We start from the raw sequence: 22,219 nt of genomic DNA, 5'->3' as shown, positions 1-22,219 counted from the left end.
TGCCTCTTACATTCCAGATGGGTCTAAGAATCTTCCTTCCTTCTTCTCATCACATTCTATCTGGAGTACCTTTCCACATCATCTTCCTATGTTCCCTTAGTTGATCATAAGCTTCTGGAGAGCAGGGCCTGATTGTCATCCCTGTAGCCCAAGACCCTGCACTGTTGGGGACCAACCAGCACTAGGGACCTATCTCCTAGAGCATTTCAGAAGACATTCCCATTTAGGTGCATGTGGTAAATGCATGCCCCCCCCCTTGGGTCTATAAACCACTGTATCACATTCAGTGTGAGCCTCTGTTCTATGGATGGGTGAGAATTCTCCACAGGGAAAGCTCTGCTCAAAGACATGGGCTGCCCAGGCTGTGAGCTGGAGAGTTGGTGCGGGCTTGGTATTTAAACATCACGCCTCTGAGTGTTGCCAAGGTGCTTATGCAATTTGAAGGAGGGGCCTGGGAGAAGGGCACCCTTTGGTATTGCTCAAATAGTTCCTCTCAAAAATGGGTAGGAATCACCTAAGTGACCAGCAAGCAAGATATAGTAAAATACCCCCTACCATAGAATGTTGTGCTATCATTAACCAACCAGGTTGTAAAATAAGATTTAACACTATGGGGAAATGTTCAACCTGTGAATAAAAAGCACAAAATATAATTTTGATTATAGCATCATCCCAATTTTTTTGAGGATGTATGTTTGCATAGAAAAGAACAGAAGGCTATCCAGGAAAATAATGAGATTTTACAGGTGACTATAATTGAATTTCTTTTTTATACTTTTCTTTCCAAATTTTTGTGGAAAAGATATGTTAATTACAACTAGGAAAATGTCATTAAAAGTAAAAGGCAAAACCTTAGATTGGCCCTGCAGAAGACCTTTAATGTCTTTTCTGTGCATTCTCCCTTCTCCTGTGGGGAGCTCGGCTGCAGTGACAACACCAAATCTCTGGGTTGGAATCCCTGGCTGGTGTTTCCTGTGATTCTAGACTTCAGGGGCCATGGCTGTGTTTGCAAAACCTCCACTGATGATCTTCACAGATTCTGAGGCCTGGAGGAGAGATCACCCTCATCCTCATAGGAAATACTGAAAACTTCTAACCTTAAAGCCCTTTGGAACAAATGGTGTACACATGTAAGCCTCAAGGGTGCCTGTGGCCCTTCACATTTTGCAGTGTGCATTGGGATTTAACCCTCACCATACATGAAAAAACAGTGGTATCATCCCTAAATTACAGACAAAGAAGGGACTTGTCCCGATGAGAACTCAGATTCTGGTACTGGTCCTTTCCCTACATGGTTGACTCCATCATTGGAGCAAGGACTCTTGATCAGCACTGTGGAGAGCACAGAGGTGGTCCTCCTATGGGCTGGCTCTTCATGCACTGGGCAAATAAGCCTATGTTTCTGTCAGAGAAAGAGGTTCTGGAAGAGGGTCATTAGAGAGCTGGGGTGGACACTGGAAGCCAAGGAGGACAAAGACTCTTAAGTCCCTAAGACATGGGAAGACTTGACAAATGGCCACAACTCTCAGATCAGATTTTAAAACAGCCCTTCTACATGGTATGTTTGAGATAGACCAGTTTCAAACATGGGCTCTGTTAAGTTTCATTCTCTCTCACACTTCTTCCTGTTGCCTTTCCATCATTTCCATGAATGATGCTTATGAACATTTTTGCAGCCCCACTGTATCATAAGTTCAGTTAAGGGTAAAGGCCAGATGTCATTTATTTTATTATTGTCCTGTTACCTAATGCATGGTGGCTGTGTTTAAATAGTGTTGGTGAGAGCCAGAATCAGTCCTGAGAAGTAGAAATGAGAATGCAGTGACAGGGATAAGAAGACTGGACTCAGAAGCAGAATGCCTAGACAGGCCTTTTATATGCATTCTGCAATTTAAGCAGGATCCAGTGACCAGTTTCTCAGCATGTAGCAAATCAGGGTCAGAAGCTCAGACCAACAGATCCAGAAGTTTCTCGATTCAAGAACCATTAAGTTCTGAGAACTGCCCATTTGGGCCTTATCTTGATGTATCAAGAATGTTCCATGGGTCAAGGATATAAAGTGAGAACTGAACAGACTTGTCTTCTGAGGAAAGATGCATAAGTGTGCTTAGTTCTTCTTTTCCTTGTGTTTTAGTATTTCCTGATTCCTCCCTCAAACAACTTCAGCATGTCCGCTAATGGGATCCTCTTCTCCACAACAGAATTTGACTTTGAAGAAGGACATAACAGGTAGCCTTTGCCAGTGACCTTGCTGGAAGTTCCTTTATCTGAAGATCAGAAAGCAGGCATAGAGCAGCCTGAGGAAGTTGGGGTGGCCATGAGCAGTTAGCTGCCTTCCTGCCAAGGTAGTGAGCCCTGAGGGGAATAAGACGAGTATCTAGAAGGCCTTTTTCCCCATTCAAAATCTTCATCTGCTGATAATAAGAATGAAGGGGTGGGAGAGGGCACCCAAAGTGTTGAAAGGATTGCCTCTGATGCCCTGCTGGCTTGGGAGAAGCAGCTTCCAGAGCTATTTGCTAACACAAAAGCAGCAAGGAGGAGGCCTCTGAGAAAAGATGTGGGGAGAGTCCAGGGTTTGAGGATGAAAACACTTAGGCCTTGGGATCAACCCAGTTTTGACTCCTGGCTCTGCCCAGGGCATGAAAACCAGGGCTTGTTACTTAATCCATGGGAGCCTCCATTTCCTCACGTGGGTGTAATGCACACTTTGCAGAGATGTTGTGAGGAACAATGGAGACTGAGTGTGCAACTTGGTGGCATGAGCAGCCGCTTGGTGTGGTGATGGCTATGAATGACAAATGCGGGACAGGAAATGCAGGAGTGGGGTTTTAGAGGCAGGGGGAGAAGAGTGGACTCACCAGGTCTGACTCTGCAGGGGTATCTGAGGGGAGTGGCAGAAAGGGAACAGACTGCTTCCTCTCTCCCTGCACCCCATTTTCCCTACCTCATTTTGAGGTGGTGTCAGCAAAGCTTGATTCCCTTATCTGGAATGTTTCCCTGACAGTTACTGTCTCATTGTGGAAGTGAGAGATAGCCAAGGGCTCACAGCCTCCACATTGCTACAGGTGAACATTGTGAACATCAACGATGAAATCCCTCGCTTCACCAGGTAGGCCTGGGGCAGTCAGGCTCTGTGGGCCATAGACACATCTCTCTTAGGTGGCAGAGCCTACTGGAGTCTCCTTGGACACATTTAACATAAGACAGAGGGGTGTCCTGCTATGGCCTGGAGGAATGAAAAGAGACCTGAAATCTTCAGTGTCCTTTGCCTGGGCCTTTGGACTTCCTCTTTCACCTTTGCTCCCCTGTCTCTGTATCCCCTTATTCACATGCACCACAGGATTATGGGTATGGTTGGGAGGGGAAGGGGCTGGACACAATGTCTTTGGTTCCAGGCTTGCCACTGGGCTTATGTTCAATGTAAATATAGTAGTCCCCTTTTATCCACAGTTTGGCTTTTCATGGTTTCAGTTACCTGGGATCAACCACAGACTGAAAATAATAAATGGAAGACTCCAGAAATAAACAATTCATAAGTTTTCAGTTGCATACTGTTCTGAGTAGTGTGATGAAATTTCATAATGTCTGCTCCATCCCACCTGGCACATGAATCATCCCTTTGTCCAGCTTATCCATGCTGTATATGATAGATCTCCTCCATCCTCTTAGTCACTTAGTAACTGTCTGTGTTATCAGACAGACCAATGATTTTCAACCAATGTGCTGAAAGGATTTTTAAACCACACAATACTTGACTATTTTTAAAACATACAATACTAGTCAGGGTCACTGACTTCTTTCCCTTAGATCGTTAAATTTAAAAAGTGGCAACAGCCAACACAGCAATAGCCATCTGGTGTGAATAAATCAAAATTATACTTTGATTTTTTATATATTTTTGTTAGAATGGCAAAATATACAGTTTTTGGTTTGCCCCAGAATTTTGCCATGAGATGAAAAATGCTGAAAATCACTGAGATAGACTGTCATGGCATCCCAGTGCTTGTGTTCAAGTAACTCTTATTTTACTTAATAACAGCCCCAAAGCACAAGAGTAGTGACACTGGCAGTCTGGACCTGCCAAAGAGAAGCCATAAAAGTGCTTCCTTTAAGGGAAAAGGTGAAAGTTCTTGCCTTAACAAGTAGAGAAAAACAACCGTATGCTGAGGTGGCAAAGATCTACAGTAAGAAAAATCCTTCTTTGTGAAATTGCCTAATTTATAAATTACACTTTATCATAGTTATTTATATATAGGGAAAACATGGTATATACAGTATTTGATACTCTTTGTGGGGGCCTTGGAATGTATTCCCTGCAGATAGGGTGGGACTATTGTGTAAGGCAAGTATTTTTATAATAGAACTCACAACTCTAATAATAGCATAACCCTGGAGCCCACACCATCAGCCAAGACTCTGTAAAGCCCACTCAGAGTGTCAGCCTGAGGAGAGGGCTGTTTTGATGGTGCCTCAGGGGCCTGCCCAGTGCTGGGTGCTTTGAGTGGCTTTCTGCCACCGTGGATCCAGTAAAGAGATCTGGCTGTCTGGCAGCTTCTATATCCAGCAGAGGTGAGGAAGTAAGTGAATTTGGAAGAGGCAGCCTATGGGAACGTGCCCAGGACCAGCTCAGGCACAAAGAGGTGGCCCAAACTTGTCATAGATAAAGATTTAGGACTGGAAGATGGGATTCTGAGATAGTATATGGCCTGGCAAACAGCTTGTCTTACTGTTTAAGACTCTGCCTGCCCCAGTCGCTGAGGTGGACTCAGAGGCCCGCACAGGAAACCAGCAAAATCACCCCCTTGGGGTTAACTGCATTAATGACTGTGAATACATTCAGCTTGGGAGACCCCACAACAAAAAGCCACAGGGCCCAGAACTACAAGAATGCTTGCAAAAGTATTCTGAAATTGGGAGGTATGAAGCTACCTTATTCCCAGGCTAACTTGGTGCCATTTGGCAAAACACACCACACCCGTGAAAATTCTGAATTTTAATATAGTAGACAGCCCAGCTGCTGGGGGTTGATGTGGAGGGAACAGCAGCAGACACACTCCCACGTAATATTTCTCGTTAATGTCTGTTGCCTGGTTAAGCTTAAAAGCATGACACAGTGCATTTTTGCTGATGGGCTCCTCCAGGAGCACAGTGCAGGCAGTTTATGAATAGTTATGACATCCCAGCCTGGATCCAGACTCAAGCTTTGGCCCACACAGCACCGTGGATTCATCAGTAATCCCCAGAGGAAGGTGATGGCTGTGGGGCTGGAGCTGAAACATTTGGTGGCCCTTCCTACACTCCCCATCTGTGAGGTGGGAAAATAAGCTAATGGGGTTGCAAAGGGGCAGAATTTGTAGACCATCTGGTCTGGACTATGTCTTCCAAAATAAAGCAGTTGACCTCAGCAGAAAGAGAACATGACCTTGACCGGTTGTTGGGGCCCCAGAGATCAGTCTGGAGCCCTGGTTTGCACTTTTGGTTTGAGAGATGAACCTGTTAGGCTCTATACCAGACAGAGAGCATGACCTATGTGACCATCTAACCATTTTACAGTGTCTATGGTTGTTGGTAGGAATGGGTCTGCAAGAGCCTGTTCTAGAGGAAGACTTTGAGCAGCATGTTGCCCTGACATTGCCCAGGCTGCTCAGTCACAGCCAGCCTCGTCCCTCAGCCTCCATGATTTGAAAGACTGCTTAGTCTCAAACTAAGTGCTGACTTTGATGGCTTTTGTGGTCCAACCATGATGCTTCTTCCCCCAAGTCAGTGCCAAGACTAACCATAAATTGCTTTTCAGTATTAACGAGATTAAATCACTAAACTGAGTCAAATACACTGAATTTGAATGCGAAATAAAAATATTAAATGTGGAAACAACTCTTCTGTCTTTACTGTTTGTTAAGGTTCTACAATTACTGCAACCAAAGCAAGTCCTGTATCTATTGTTGCAAGTGTCCCACCATCTTACCTCCAGGTGATGACAAAGGTCTGAATGCATTATGGGCTCGTGAGTGCATTCTAGGACTCTGCTCTTATTCAAGCTGAGCACTTAATTATAAAAGTACTGCACTTTTATTTACTCTTTACAGGGCAAGAACAATGCTTGCTGTTTTTGCAGAGTAGGTCTTTCTCCTCTTCTGCCCATTTCTTTTGTATTTACTCACAGTCCTTTCAACCTCGTGCCTAGCAGTGTGTGCACACTTTATGCACTTACTGAATGTTTATTCATAGTGATGAAGTCATCAGAGTCACCCAAGACTCACCCCCTTATTTGTGAGTGTGGCCAATGGCCCTGGTCTACCCATCACCCAGGCTCTGGAGATCCTGTATTGTGAGGGAAAAGGTACAGTGATGTAACTGGTATCACAGCTTTAGCCTGTGGGAGGCTGCAAGGCCCCTGGTTCCACTGCACTTTGAATGGATTATAACTGTGGTCTGAGGGTAATATCTGTAAGTTAAATGATACTTTATTCATACTTGCTTGGGTTTTTGGTCCCCAAACCAAATAAACCCCAGGTTTTATATTCTGCCAAGCTCACTGTCAGATCAGCCAAGTGGAGAATGTTTTACTTGAGGAGCTGTGCCATCACCAATAGCCTGACCAGTCCCCTTCACAGGGACCTGATTTCCTGGAGCATCCAGCTTAAACAAGGCAAGCCTGCAGAAAAAGATGTCTCCAATGTCTGTGCTACTTCCTTGTCATGGAGGCTGTCCTGTGCATTGTGAGACGTTTAGCAGCATCCTCGGCCTCTACCCCTGAGGTGCCAATAGCAGCTTCCTCCCCTACCGACATAATCAGCCCCTGCCTGATTGCCTTAGGGAAGGAGAGATGGTGGGAGGGAAGGGATTCTCTCCCCAAGGTGACCTGGGTTTCTCCTATGAGAGGCTGGGAGTCTGTGCTTGTCACCTCTGGCAATTCCTTATGATAGTCCTGTCAATCCCTGCACATTTATGAAAATGCAGATTCTGATTTCATGGGTTGGAGTGAGTTGAGGTCTGCACCCACAGGGAGACTGTTTAGAATGCAGGGACCGTGACCGGAGGAGCAGGGGCCAGACTGTGATAGAAGCACAGGTGTCTTAGTGATCTCTTTGTAACCAAAGAAAAAATATAACAGGTTAGAAACAAGTGCTCTCAGATGATGGACATAAGGGCTCTGTCCAGCCTTAGGAGCTGGGGCTGCCGCCCTCTCCTCTGGCTCTGGATTGGTTTCTGTCACCCCTGCCTCCCTGACTCCACCCACTTATCTAATCCTGGACCCATCAGTGGGCACACAGCACAGATTCCCTGAGAAACCGGTGTGTGAGGTAAGTAGATGAATTAACAGGCTGCAGCAGTGGGACACTGGATGGGGAGAAGTCCAGAGTGCTAAGGTGGCTTCTTGATCTGAACAAGATTCTCATCCCTGAACCATGGACTGCACTGACAGGAGGTCACTTCATGAGTCGGGGCAGGCCCAGGGTGCAGGGACGAGTCCTGGCTGGGGAGATCCTGGGCCCAGCCTTTCTCTGCCTGCCTCTGACTGTAGCTGGAGGTTACCTCTCCTTTTTCCTCTTTCTGGCCTCATCTGCCCTCCAGGGTTGATGAGATAGATCTGTGGAAATATTCTGAGCTCAGGAAATAAATGTCGTCATTTAGATCTGAGGTGTAGTCTTCCCTCTCAAAGAAGATCTCACATGGGTAAATCCACACTTAGGTAACTGACAAATTAAAGGTGACTGTTTGCCCCACTGAAATGATTTTCCCTCAGTAAAAGGACTTCCTGCAGAGTTATTTTAAACAATAAGCCTCCCTTGGTGCATCCAGAATTACTCAATTTACCCAAGTTGTATAGTTAAAACTTCAAACCTATCTGTCTTATTATGGGCCTTTTCCAAAGGCAGTAGAGGTCTGAGGGAAAAGGGTAAATTGGCAATTTGAGGCTGTCTGGCAGCAGCCATCCTTGGAGGCCATTGTTCCGACCTTGGCTGCTGCCAAGGGACTCGTTTCTCCATTCAGAGAGCTGACCTCATGATTAACGCTACTTGGGAAGGTACACAAGTTCTGTGCATAAATTCTGCCTCCTAAAGCAAAGAAAAAATAAGACAAGGAAGAAATAAAAACTGAGCAGAGACCCTAGAATGACGAGGGTTTACAATTTATCTGACTTTGGCATCTGCCATGTGATAGGAGTCAGGAACCTGTAGTTCTGGACATTATATACAGATGGATTTTAAAAATCTTTCCGGGAATTTTGCACAAGAATTGGGAGAAAGAGATAAGATGGCTGGCAGACCAACTATCCTTGTATTTTTTTAAAGTTGAGGCTGATCCGGAATGGCATTGGGTATGGGCGAGTCAAAGACTGTGGCCAATGAAAATCATTGCAATAACAGCATGGTGCTTTCTTTGTGTCTACAGGAATGTGATCTTTGGAAATACAAAAGCCAGTCTCCTGTCCTTTCAGCTGCTGAGCTCTTTCTGTGAGCATGTGGATGCAACTTCAACAGCTCAGAGCTATATTTAGCATTAACCAAAATACCCACCTCCTAGATTCCATCCCCCAGTGCCCCTGAAAATGAGCTGTGTCTGCCATATTTCTGTTCCAGCCCAACTCGAGAGTATGTGATTCCGGAAGAGCTGGGTCCAGGAACCATCGTGGCCAATATCACAGCTGAGGACCCTGATGACCAAGGCTTTACCAGTTTCCTCCTTTACAGCATCACTACTATTAACAGCTATTTCGTGATAAATCAGTGTAAGTCACTCACATTCACATAATTTCTGTGCACCCTTTAATTCAGCCAGCAATTTGGATAGTTTTTCAAATATTTTGTGTGTCTACCGATTTGGGTATACCTTTCTGTCTAGAATACCATTAGTTAACAGGGTTATAAGCATACTAAACACAGTTGGCATGGGGGTTGGGGAAACTAAGCAGCACCCCATGTTGACAGATGTATTATTGCTTCACTGTTGAGACAGGTTCTTATGTAAGGATGGGTGAGTTCATTATCCTGAGGGTACTTTGAAGTCTTCTGAAGAGAGGGTCTAGACCAGTGTTGTCCAATAGAAAGAGAATAGAAGCCACATAAGTCATTTTTAAAGTCTTTAGTGTCACATTTTTAATTAATTAATTAATTAATTATTTTTAGAGAGAGGGAAAAGAAGAGAGAAAGAGTGGGAGAGATACATCAATGTGAGAGACAGACATCTATTGGTTACCTCTCATACAATCACACTGGGGACCTGGCCTGCAGCCCAGGCGTGTGCCCTGACCAGGAATTGAACTGGTTACCTTTTAGTTTGCAGAACAATGCCCAACCCACTGACCCACACCAGTCAGGGCTGGTAATCACAATTTTAGAAAGTAAAGAGAAAGAAGTGAAATTAATTTTAAAGGCATTTTAGCTAACCTAACAGACCCAAAACATCATTTTAACATATAGTTAATATTTAAAATTTATGAATGAGATCATTTATATTATTGTTTCTTGTACCAAGTCTTTGAAGTCTGTTGTGTGTTTTATATTTACTGCAAATCTAAGTTTGAACTAGCCGTGTTTTACGTGCTAACCACATGTGGCTAGTGGTTACAGTATTGGACCTCACTGATCTAGATCAATTTGCTGGATTACTGGGCATTATCTTCTCACCGAAGTGTCCCAGTACAGAGAAGGAGAGTTTCTGTCTCCTATAATAGCCATCTTTTATTAGGGTCTTAGTAACAGGCTTAGGGGTTTCCGTAGTGTAGCGGTTATCACGTTCGCCTAACACAACAGGCTCTATGCTATGTAGTCCACGTGCACTCCATCTAAAGTACTCAGCACAGCAACCCAACGAACTATCAAAATCTGCATTTGACAGATGAGAAAACCGAGGCTTAGAGAGAGACTCAGGTTAAGTGACTTGTCCAGAGTCTCAAAGCTCATAGCTCGTGAGCCTGAGATACAAACTGAAAACTGACACTGTCCCACTCTAGTGCTTGCCCTGTTCACCACTCCTAGACTGTGTCATCTAAGTTCCTATCATACCACCAAAACAAGTCTTCACTTTACATAATGGTTTTGTGGAGGCCAGCATCGCATGACCCCACAAAGACAATGTGCTATTTGGGGCAAAGGATGCCGCTCTGAGAGAGACAAGCTCTACCTCTGAAAGCTTCCTAATGTGCTGTCGTCATCAAGCACCTCACTCAGCTGATAGTGTAGTGACAGACAGCCCTGGTTTAAACTCTGTTCAGTCTAGTACCACAAAATTGAACTTTTAACAAATACAGTGTTTTGGGGGGAGCGTATTTAAGACTCCTTGGTCACAGGTAACAGAAATTAAGGCAAGTCAAGCCAAGCAAGAGGGAAAAATAAAGATAGGGACACTTACCAATAGGATACCAGGTATCTCGTGAGAAAGAGTGGGGCAGTCAGGACCTAGAAAGGGTGAGGCCAGGGCTGCCCCTGTGACCTCAGCAGCTAGAGCTCTGGCCTCTTACTTGTAGCTCTGCTGTCCACTTGACTGGTCACCCAGCTGTTGTCTCTCAGCTACAGGTTCTCCAGTAAGGGAACCAGGGGATCAGGCTGGAGTCAGCAGCCTGCCAGTCACTCAGCTATGAGAAAGGCTGCTGCCAAGGGCCCAATCCTAAAGCGTGGGGTGACAAATTCTAGAAGAGTCAGACCAGATACCCCAATTAATGTCTAATGCAGGAACTTAAACATGAATTTTGAAAAATGTGTTTGTATGAGGACAGTCTCTGTTCAAGGCAGTCCTCATATCAGAATGTTTTTTTCAATTTACTACAAGTCTCCATCTGCCTTTACTCTTCATTTCTCAATTCACTTTCTAACCTTTGCCTTTCTAGTGACTGGTACCATCCAAGTGGCCCACAGGCTAGACCGAGATGCAGGTGAATTAAGACAAAATCCTGTCATTTCTCTGGAAGTTTTGGTGAAGGACAGACCCTTTGGGGGTCAGGAGAATCGAATGCAGATAACCTTCCTGGTGAAAGACATTAACGACAACCCTGCTACTTGCACCAAGTTCACCTTCAGGTATTCACACCCTGAGACACATGCAAGGCCTTTCACTTCTTCAGTGGTCCCAGCCCTTTGGCCTCTCTGGTTACTCTCAGGTGAAGCTGAAGCATTATGGGCATTGGGACAGGGCTCACAAAAATAAGTAGATTTGAATTGTTCAATTTAGTTGATAGGTTTTTCTCCCAGTATCCTTTTTCGTGCCCCTCTTTCATTTTCTTTCCTCTTCGTTGTCTCCCTACTTCACTTTTTTTCTTGATTAAAAACTATTTTTATTTTGTTCTCTTTACAACATGTTCATCTCCATTGGTGAAAAGTACCACAGGGACTTGTTAGACCCTCTCTGGACTGTGCCTTTCCCTTATTTATTACCACTCATGGCAAGATAGTGCTGTTAGTTAGCAGCTAAAATAGATAGTTGAGACTTAGGATTAGTAACTAGGAGTTCCTAGAGAAGCCTAGCGCTAGTAATATGAATAAATCAAACAAAATATTTACTTAAAACAAGACAAAGCATCTGATTCACTTTATAGAACTCAATTGCACATAAACAGAAGGCAACAGAAAGGGAATATGCAGATACAAGTGGGATGCAAGTATCTTGTGTATTTTGATCTGTTGTTTGCCTCATAATCTGTTCATCATTGTTTAAAAATAAAGTCCCTTGTTATTCTAGGTTAATATGCCTTTTTGAAAACAGTATTATTGCCCTGGCTGGGTGGCTCAGTTGGTTGGAACATCATCCTGTGCACCAAAGTTCGCCAGTTTGATTCCCTCCCAGGGCATATACCTAGGTTGTGCAGGTTTAATGCCTGGTTGGGGTGCATATGGGAGGTAGCCAACTGATGCTTCTCTCTCTTCCCCCTCTCTCTAAAAATCAATGAGAATTAAAATTAAAAAAACCTCTATGTTACAGCATAAGTTTATCCAAATAATCTTCAAAAAAAAAAAAAGAAGAAGAAGAAGGAAGGAAGGAAGGGAGAGAGAGAGAGAGAGAGAGAAAGAAAAAAAAAAAAGAACTGTTTTTCTACCGACTAGTTGTCTCAATGCCAGAAGATTAGTATTTCCTGGGTTAGGTTAGATTCATCTCCATGGTCGTTTCAGAATAGCTAGCTCCAGTCTGAAGTTGGTCCCTCCCGGAGCAAGGCTGAAGACTGGAACAGGTCTCATTTCTAGATATCCACATGGACAGAGTCTCCCGAGTTTATCAATTTGTCTTTGACTAGTTTTGCAAGTTGACTTTTTAAACTCCAGGTGACATTGGGCACAGATGCAATACATAGCGTGGCTATGCAGGGACAAAGGACCCTAGACAGATTGTCTAGGGCAAGCAATAGAAATATAAATTCCTTTATTATGTTGATGAATATCTCAATTGGCATGCCCATTGTAATGCTGAGGTTAATGTGGCCTTGAGTCTGATAACAAAACTGTTAAACCCTGTTGTGGACACATTTCATCGTCCCTTCAGATCTAGCCTCCAGCCTCCCCACCCTGCTCTGTATGGTTGTTAACTGGCTCCCTTACCCTGAAGCTTCTGGTTGGCCAGTGGAAGAAGGGGGATCATGAAATCAGGGTATCCCCCTGCTTCCCTCCCCGTCAACTGGATATGTCCCTCTACCTCCTAAAGGTCTCAGTTCCTATAAGGCAGCCCTCAGCACACAGCACTGTCTATCCCTAGGTTCCAGTTTCAGGAACTGCTCCCTGCACTGGCTCCTCCAGGTCTAGAAATAGTAAGGGAGCTCCATTCCTACTAGGTTGGAGATAATGCACCACCTCTTGAGATTTCCGTATACCCTGTATGTACCTCTATAATAATGCCTTGGCTAAACCTCCTCTAGAATTATCCTAATTTGCTATCTGCTTCCTGTCGAAGCCCTGGTCAAGTCACATTGCCTTGAGCATGTGATAGGTTCCTATCTTAATCCTAACCTCAGAGACTGTTTGATGGGTGGAGATGGTTGCCATGAATATTTAGAATTGTAACTTCTACGCTATTATATGCATAAATCACATTCATCTCTGTTCAAAGAAGATAGGGTCCTGTGGATGGAGTAGAGATGATCTGCAGAGTAATACCTCTACTTTGAAAATCTAAATCTATGCTAGCTTCTTGGGTGGTTCTGGTGCATCCAAGGGAATCCTCTCCTCATATGCTGCCGTTCTAGGCCTTGCTGCTCTTTTTTGTTCTCCTGCCCTGCAAGGCGGGACACAGGGATTGAGGAATAAGAACTCTGGGTATCAGTGACTGGAGAGACAGTGCTGTCTCCAAACTTCCTCGTCAGCTTTCTCCCCTTGGTGCAGTTCTGTTTAGTACCTACTGTGGCTCCTGTAGCCACAGTCCTCTGATATGTGGGATGACCAGTTTGCAGACTGCACTCTACATTGGCTGGTAAAATTTTATTTTGAATACTCTAGACTGTCCAGGCAAGCCCATGCAGAATCTTACTCTTGATAATCTTCTCTCCAAATTAGTCATGAAGGTCAATGCCCGACAGTAAGTGAGCTAATTGTATTTATTACTAAAGGCAACTCTAAATAGTGTTCAAGTCCTTCCTCAGTGCTTTTTCAGTGAGAGTAACTCAGAGTCATTCTGTGAAAGCCAAGATGTGAGGAGGGACAACAAAAGGGCTCCTTCCCTTGCAGTCCTGGAAGTGAAGGTCCTTAGTCCAAAACCCTGCCTCATTTGCATACTCCAGTGGCCAAGAAATCCTAACTCTGCATCACCTACCACCCTCCCATCCTTACCACCGTCTCCATTCCCACCACACCAGAGCTGAAGCACACAGGCAGGTCAAACGCACACCAAACTACAGACTGGGGGCTGCCACCATCCTCTGATAATACTCCCTGAATATTTCCTCCTTCTGGGGCTCCTGGTGTGGCCCTGCACTGGAGTTTGGGAGATAAGGTAGAAGAGGGTGGGAAGAAGCAGGGCTGCGTGTCTGGCTGCTGCTGCCCTGTGAGTCTCTGGCTCTCAGGTGGGGCCCAGATGGAAACAGACCTTAGACAGAGCCCCTTACTTTTCCCAGGCTGGTGATGAGTGATCCCAGGTATCTGATGGAGGCATCAAAGACCCACAAGAGCCACCCAACCCCTGCTCCCCTCTGCACTCCCTGCCAAGCCTCCCACCCCAGCATTGCCCTGCTCTGGTTGTAAACTATCAGGCTGAAAATGCTTCAGAAGCTGTTTGTAAGCCAGAGGAGGAGAAGGTTGGTTGATTCAGAATGCTGCTGGGCCAGTCACCTTTGCCTGGGGAGGGAACTCTGGTCAGATGGCTGGGAGGGGGGTGCAGCCTGCCTTTAAGGCAGGGATTGATGAATGATGCGGAGTGGTTTCCCAAGTCAAGTGTTTATGGGAAAAAATACCAAGTGTCAGAGAAGAATGAAAAGAACATGCCAGGCAGCCCTGAGGGGCTGCATGTGGAAGCTTCTTTTGGAGTACATGAATCTTGAATGTCTGGCTTCAGACCCTGCATTCTTTGGATGATGCAACCTCCTGGCTTCTGAAGAGTTAGAATCAAGGCTCAGGTTCCCAAACCATCTGTGGGCCTGGCACTTCACTGATTCATGGAACTTGAAGTAATATTTACGGTATCTAACACAGACAATAGAGAATTGTGCCTGTATGCATCGACTTTCTTGGACAGGTCTTGAAACCTCTCTAAACCATCTTTCTTTATCTATAAAGTGGGAACAAGAATACAAACTTTTTGGAGTTGAAGGAATTGGAGATAGTATTTTTTAAATGCTTGGTATGATACAGCATATGGTTGGTGTTTAATAAATGGCATATATTCTAAGTGCTTATGAATAAAACCATGAGATTGTGTATGCAAGACAGGAATGGAAATGTTTGGGCTCCAATCCTGCTGAAACACAAAGGCAATCTTTGCCAATGAGGCATCATGGAGAGTCAGTTACACCTGTCAGAAAAGTGCTTTCCAGGAAGCAAACCAAGTTATCCTCAGCAGCCTACGACCATCCTTGCTGTCAGACTTTGCTCCATGTTTGCTGAGCCTGGAGCCCATTTCAGCTGCCATTAAGAGATGATGTGGAATATAGAAGGGAGCATAATTTGGATGCAGAGAGAGATAATAGTACAGAGGATTGAAGAATTTAACACATGTTAGTCTGGGTGCTCTGAGAACAAGACACCAAGACGGAATTCAATGTTGAAGGTGTTTATTAAGGAAATGTCTGCAGGAGAAAATGAGGAGAGAGCTAGACAAGGCTGGGAGAATCCACAGACCATGATGTCTGACCTGAATGAAGGAAAGACGGAGGGAGGGAGGGGGGAGGGAGGGAGGGAGGGTAGACAGAAATGTTGTAGCCTGGCATGAAGTCTATGCAAGGTGTGGCTAGGGCCCTGGGGAGTCCAGAAGCCAAAGCCAGCTGTCACAGGACACTAACGAGCCTGTTTTAATATCTCTGCCATACCCAGTCATGGGCACACGGCCTCATTGCAAATATAGCGATGGATTTCAGAGCACAGCAGCTGGGATCTGTGATCAATTATGTTCCTATGACTGAAGGTCTTCTAGGCACATTCTCATGGTAGCCACAATATATTTTTGAAAGAAATTCTGCCCAAGGCAAAATATGATTGAAGGTAAGTAGGAAAAAAACATGAGGCAAACCAGCAAACCCCAAACTAAAACACCAGCCACAAATTCTTCCCTGCCTGTATGTGTGCCTTGGTGCAGTGCGATTTCACCATTCCTCCCATCGAGAGACAGGTTTCTCTCTACTCCTTGAATCTGTACTCGACTGCATCAATTGCTTTGGCTGTTGGACCACTCACAAATGTGGCACAGCAGAGGCCCGAAAAATATTTTGCACTGGGAATTGCCCTCTTTTTCTACTTTTGGAAACCTGAAATGTTCACATGAAGAGCCGGGACTAGTCTCCTGGAGGAGGAGAGACAACATGAAGCAGAGAGTCACCACCTTCCTACCACCAGGTGTGTGAACAAGGCCATCCTAGAGCACCTAGCCCAAGCCCAGCTGGACTAGAACCAAAAGAACTAGTGGACAACCCTTAATATTGTAAGAAATAATAAATGTCTGTTGTTTTAAACCACTAAGTTTTGGGCTGGTTTGTTGTGTAGCAAAAACTAAATTACATCATCTATGTCCCTTTTATAGATGGAAAAACTGAAGTCTGGAAGTACAATATGATAAAGTCTCTCAAGATGTTAATCACTCTTCCTAAATCTTCCATACCCAGCTGGGCTTGACCAGATAGCTCCAGTTTGGGGGCAGCTTTACTCATTTGTGCAGTTTGCCTACACCCTGGAGTCACTGGAGATCTGGACCCCCCAAGTTGACTCTTAATGAATGAATGACTCCATTGAATAACTATTAAATGAATGATACTCTTCATTATAGTATCATTAGTATCAAGTATTAATAGGCCCTTCTATGGCATTAAGCTATTAGAACACAAGTAGAGAAATTCCCAATCTTCGAAGTATGGAAGGTGAGGGGTAGAGGGGTGCAGGGTTTCCCCTAACAAGATTACAAAGTCCTATAGGCAGGAAAAGAAGGTATATTTCTCTTATATTCTTCTTTATATTCTTTTTCACTACTGTGCTAGTCTCAGCAGCTACTAATCAATCATTCGACAAATATTGAGTGTGTCCAGAACAAAGCAGATAAAGATCTCTGTCCTTTTAGAGCTCACAGTCTATTGGGCGATGAGGTGATAAACAGGATACATAGGTAAGCTATATAATATATTAGAAAATAATAAGTGCCAAGATTTAAAAATAGAGGTGGGGAGGGAGGAGAAGGCCTGGCTGGGTAGTTTAGTTGGTTGGAGTATTTTCTTTGTATACCAAAAGGTTACAAGTTCAATCCTAGTCAGGGCATGTACAGGTGGCAACCAATCGATGTTTCTCTCTCATTAATGTTTCTCTCTCTCTCTGAAAAGAATCAACAAACATATCCTCAGGTGAGAATTAAAGATTTCAATAATAAGTAAAAGAATAAAGGAGGGAATGGGAGAGGGAATGGTGGGGAGGGGTCATTCACAGGGTAGGTAGGGTAGCCAGATAGCCTCCTGAGAAGGTGGCATTGGATTCAAGACTAAAGAAAGTGGAAAAGCAGCCATAAGGATGTTGGTGGAAAGGGAATCCAACAGTAAATAGAATGGCCCTGAGGCCACAGCCAGATCCTAGGGAGTGTTCAAAGAGCACCAGGGGCAGGAGGAGAAGGAACAAGGAGAAGGGTTAGTAGGTGGTAAGTTCCGACAAGTAAGGTCAAGGGCTGGTGGTGCACATCACGAAGGGTCCTGTAGGTCAAAGTGAGGATTTGTGTGAAATGAGGAGCCACTTGGGATTTAGGAGCAGAGGAGGGACCTGACCTGACAGCATTGTAACAGGGTGCCTCTGGCTGGTGTATTAAGAACAGTCTGAAAGGAGGCCAGGGTAGAGCTGGGACTCCAGTTAGGCAGTTACTACAATAACCATGGACTTGCTTTGAATTGAAATTAAAGCAGAGATGTCTAGCCTGGGGTCTGTGTCAGAAGGAACACTCCATCACCATTTGTTGGGGAAAATATTGAATCATGTCTCTTTGCCAGCATTATGGTGCCTGAAAGCACAGCCAAGAGGACGTTGCTTCTGGACCTGAACTCGGTCTGCTTTGATGATGACAGCGAAGCACCAAACAGCCAATTCAACTTCACCACACCATCTGCAGTGGGGAGCCACGGCAGATTTTTACAGGATCCAGCTGGCTCTGGGAAAATTGTGGTCAGTTAATGGTCATTGCATCATTGAGAGGGCATGGGGGAAGCTGATCTAACATGCATAATGGTTTTGCTGGCCCAGAGAGAGAACTTTCCAAGGTAACTCCCACTTTGCGTGGTTGTGACTGAGGAACTTCACAGTGACTCTGTTTTCCCCATTTGCTCTTTATTTTACCCAAGTCCTGGGAATCATTTGTTATGCATAGTTGTGCTGGGTGGTAAGAACTGAATTCTTTCTTGCATAGCTGCAGTTGGCTGTGCCTGCTTAGCTGCCTGTATAGTCATGTTAGTTCCCTCTGGGCTCAGCACTCCTGTGTATTTGAGTGCTCCTTCCTGGCCCATGGAGGTGTGAGGTGAGAGAAAGCAGGTCCAGGGCCATAAGTGTGTGTGTCATGCTAAACTCAGTCTTGGAGAACCACTGCAGACCCAAAGGAGAATGACAGAGTGAGGCTGTTTAGGTAGCCTCACTCCACAGCATCTCCACAGAGGCAAAGTGGGACTGGAAACAGGGTGAACATGAAAAGCAGGTCTCAATGAGCTGTATGAGACCCTTCCCTGCAGGGTTCCTACTGGAGGGTATTGGGAAGGAGGAGAGAAAAATGGAAGGGCAGAGGAAGTCAGTGGCTTTGGGAAGGGGGAATCAGAGGGCAGTGGTCCTGGTTGGAAGACCTTTGCATAAGAGGTCAAGCTTCAGGGGAGAGAGCAAGCAGCCTATTAGGAGGCATCCTCTCACCCATCCCCTTCTCCTCCTCGCACCCCAAGGCCTTCTTGGGTCCCCAAGAAAGTCTTACCAATTTTATTCATAGAGTCAGCTAAAAAATAATTTTTCACTTTTCCTGTTTAGGAAATTAATTCATGCTCACTGTAGAAAATGTAGAAAACCCAGAAAAGCATTACCATTCAGTGATAACCACTATTAATATTTTGATATATTTCTTTCTTCTTCACCACACATAGATTTTATGTATATTCTATATATGCATACATACATATATGCATATATGCAGAAGTATTTTAAATGGTGGAAATAGCCTTGCATATAGGATCTATATTGTACTTCTTTTCAACTAACCGGAAGTCTTCAGCCCATGCTGTTTAGCAACAGTGCCTGATAAATATCTTTAAACATAGAATCTTTTGCATAAATTCTCAAACAGTGAGCAAAGGTATGGGCATAACTTTTTAAAGTTCCTTATGCAGGCAAAATGCTTTCCAGAAAGTTTTTCCAATTTACAGGTCTACTAACAGTTATGAAAATATCTTTATTAGTTGAATTAAAAAGATTGCTTTTGTGTGTAATCTGATATCTCTGTTTTAATCCAGTTGATTGGTGATCTAGATTATGAAAATCCAAGTAATCTAGCAGCCAGCAATAAATACACGGTGACTATCCAGGTGCAGGATGTGGCCCATCCTTACTATAAAAGCAAGTATCATTTTGACTTATTTCATAAGGCATATTCCTTGAGCAGCAATGACTAGACTGGTGGGCAACACTCAGTACTAGGCTAGGTATTTGTGTTAAAGAGGAGACTTCAGAAAACTCAAACACTTGGGAATCAGCCCAGATTCCTTCTTTCTGTCACCAAGCACGTTGAATTGGTCTCCAAGTCCTTTCTTCTGTGTCATCCCCTAAAATCTCAAGCTTCTGCTGCCAACCCCCACCCCACTCCCATGCCACTAATACTGTTCTAATGTAGAACCTCTTCTTTCTCTGCTGAATTACAACACTGAGAGTCTTTAAGGATCTGACTTTAGTCTTGCCCCTTTCCAAAGCATCCTCCACATTTCTGACAGTGATTTTTAGGAAGTGAAAATGCCATGATATTACTTCCTTGCTTAAAGCCCTTGAGTGTCTTGCCTTAGCTGTCAAGTTCAAGATCAAACTCTTTGGCTCGGCACACAAGGACTTTCATCATTTGGCCCTGCCTAACTCTCTAGCTTCAACTCCAGTCACTTGCTTCTAACACTGTTTTTTTTCTAACTAGGCCAAACAGCTTTCAGTCATTCTGAGTTTTCTACCTTGGTTATCCATGCCCATGCCTAGAGTCACACCCCCACATTTCCCCCTCCTCCCATTTGTCTAGCTCTGATTGCCTTTGTGAGATTCAGCTTGTACTTCCTCTGGCTTCTGCAGTGACCTGCACATGTGTTCTTCATAAGGCAGCTGCCCTCAGCATCTGGAAGGCAGAAACTGGCAGATCTTAATCACTTTGTATCCCCAATATTTTACACAGAACCCATTACACATAAGATGCTTTAAAAATGTTTATAAACAAGTGAATGGGAATAGAAAATTGTGATTTAATTTTTTCCTATTTCTGTTTTTAGATAACATCTACATTTATGTTCTAACAAGTCCAGAAAATGAGTTTCCTCTCGTCTTTGACCAGCCATCCTATGTATTTAATGTGTCAGAAATAAGGCCAGGTAAGTAACAGACAAGAAACAGGCCACTGTGCTCTTGACAGACTCCATCCAGATGGGCATTCAGCAGAGGAGAAGCTGCCTTGCAGAGGCCCTGAGTGGTGTAGTGCGCAGCGATTCACAGCTGAATCGGGTTTATTGCGTCTCTTGTATCTTTTTAAATTGTCCTCACTGCTGAGGAGCCCTTCAGGTGAACTCCAGGTTTTGAAATCTGTTGATTAAACTGCATTTCTCTGAACACCTGATCGCTTCCCTGTCCATGTGCCTGATCCCCTAATCCCCCCTTGTTGCAGCCAGAATTTTCCCTTGGTCTCTGCTGTGATTTTTATCTAGCTCATTCAGAGAATTGAAATTTAAAAATAGAAAAACGTTTTCCCATTTCTAGAATTTCTCCATTTAAAAACAGGGCAAAGACACTTTCCCTCCCTTAATGGGAGTCACTGGGGGCCTCTTTTCCTTTTTGCCCTTCAGGAAGAATGGGAGTGGATTTTTGTTCTTCCAGGAAGAGCCTGGAGTTCTGCAGGCTCTTCCCCTTTAAACAAAGGACTCCCCACTTCCAGCTTCGGTTTCTCCCCATCTCTTCCCGTTTGAAAATGGTCCTGTCGACTCCAGTATAATCAGACTTCACCACAGTTTCTGATCTTTTTATCATGGGTGCTTCTATATTTAAAACAAAAAACTAAAACAAACACTCCTAAAATGATCTCCTCTTCATTTTATTCTCTCTCTTTAAGGTCGTCTCCATTTTATTCTAAATTTATCTCAGCTCCATTTTATTCTCTTTATGATGGTCTCTATTTCCTGACATTAAGTTTTAAACAAAACACAAAAAAGGGTCTAAAGGGAAAGCTTTTTATTCTTTATCTCTTATCCAGTGAATAACAGATGCAATAGGAATAAGCTTTTTTATACACTCAAAGAACTTAGAGTTATTGATCACGTACTATGAGTCAAGGTCTTAGTGCTGGGGTTACATAGTTGAATGAAAGACAGTGTCTGTCCTTGAGGGGGATAATTTATGAAAAAGGACTGCCACAAAACAAGCACACCAGAACTCCAGCAGCACCCCCACCAAGATTTGTAAAATAAACAAAATGGAACAGTATTTAAAAACCTATACTCTGTAATGTAATGTCTAATCACTGGGGTGTACACCTGAAACCAATATAATATTGTTTGTCAACTAATTAAAAAATAAAAAATGGTTTAAAAATTTTTAAATCTATACTCTAATCCTCAGTTGCTAAACTCTTACACATTGTTTATTTTTCATCTCATGTATAAGAACAATTCATGCCCATTATAGAAAATGTGAAAAATACAAGAGACTTAGAAAACACTGCTGCAAAGAGATGCGTGTGTGGGAATGCTCTGTGCCGTGTGGGTGTGATAGCAGAGTGATCAGCGTTGCTGGCGACTGTCTGAAGGCATGAATTGTCTTTGACACCTCACAGTTTGGCTTGGATCCTAGGACTAGTGACCTCATGGCTGCTCACTAGCATAATTTGAATTTAATAGAACTGAAGATGTAAAACATACAGCGTTTTAACAGCAAAGGGGCCCCTAAAAGCCTTAACTGCCCATGGCAATGAGAATATCTGCTCCTGGATCTTCCCTGTACCCCCCAAAGCGGGACTAATCTGAGGTACTTTGTTCTCCCAGCCGGAACCCAGTTTGGAAGGGTGCGAGCCACCGATCGCGACCTCCCCCAGAGCAGCACTGTGTACTCCATCTCTGCTGGAGGGGCTGGCCGCCACTACACAAACATGTTTTGGATTAATCCCAAAACAGGAGAACTCAAGCTGGTGACTAAAGTGGACTACGAAACGACCCCCACCTATACTCTCAGAATCCAGGCCACCAACAATGAGGACACAAACTCGGTCACTGTGAGTGAGTCTGTTTTGGTGCAGGGTCTCTCTGGCTCCCTGCAGGTGTGGCTATAGTAACAAGAATCCTAATGGGGCACATCCTCCAAACATGACAGGAAATGACTAGTGGTGTTCAGCACTGCAGGCACACCTGGACCCACAGAGC

The 22,219-nt window shown here is 44.2% G+C and overlaps 1 protein-coding gene across 1 annotated transcript in view; it reads left to right on the top strand.

Annotated features, from left to right (window-relative positions):
* The window catches only part of CDHR3 (cadherin related family member 3), a 72,525-nt gene that overhangs the window by 37,573 nt on the left and 12,733 nt on the right, over positions 1-22,219 (top strand). The window contains exons 5-12 of the mRNA XM_037166377.2: positions 2,135-2,229; positions 3,005-3,109; positions 8,586-8,734; positions 10,832-11,021; positions 17,588-17,759; positions 19,079-19,181; positions 20,087-20,185; positions 21,845-22,071. Coding sequence (XP_037022272.2) covers positions 2,135-2,229; positions 3,005-3,109; positions 8,586-8,734; positions 10,832-11,021; positions 17,588-17,759; positions 19,079-19,181; positions 20,087-20,185; positions 21,845-22,071 — 1,140 coding nt within the window. The remainder of the gene's footprint in view (positions 1-2,134; positions 2,230-3,004; positions 3,110-8,585; positions 8,735-10,831; positions 11,022-17,587; positions 17,760-19,078; positions 19,182-20,086; positions 20,186-21,844; positions 22,072-22,219) is intronic.

The sequence above is a fragment of the Artibeus jamaicensis genome, unplaced genomic scaffold, assembly GCF_021234435.1.
Source record: "Artibeus jamaicensis isolate MK-2021 breed Jamaican fruit bat unplaced genomic scaffold, CSHL_Jam_final contig_834, whole genome shotgun sequence".
Lineage (NCBI taxonomy): Eukaryota > Metazoa > Chordata > Mammalia > Chiroptera > Phyllostomidae > Artibeus > Artibeus jamaicensis.
Note: the sequence above shows the minus strand (reverse complement) of the source record. Positions and strands in the feature narration are given on the sequence as shown.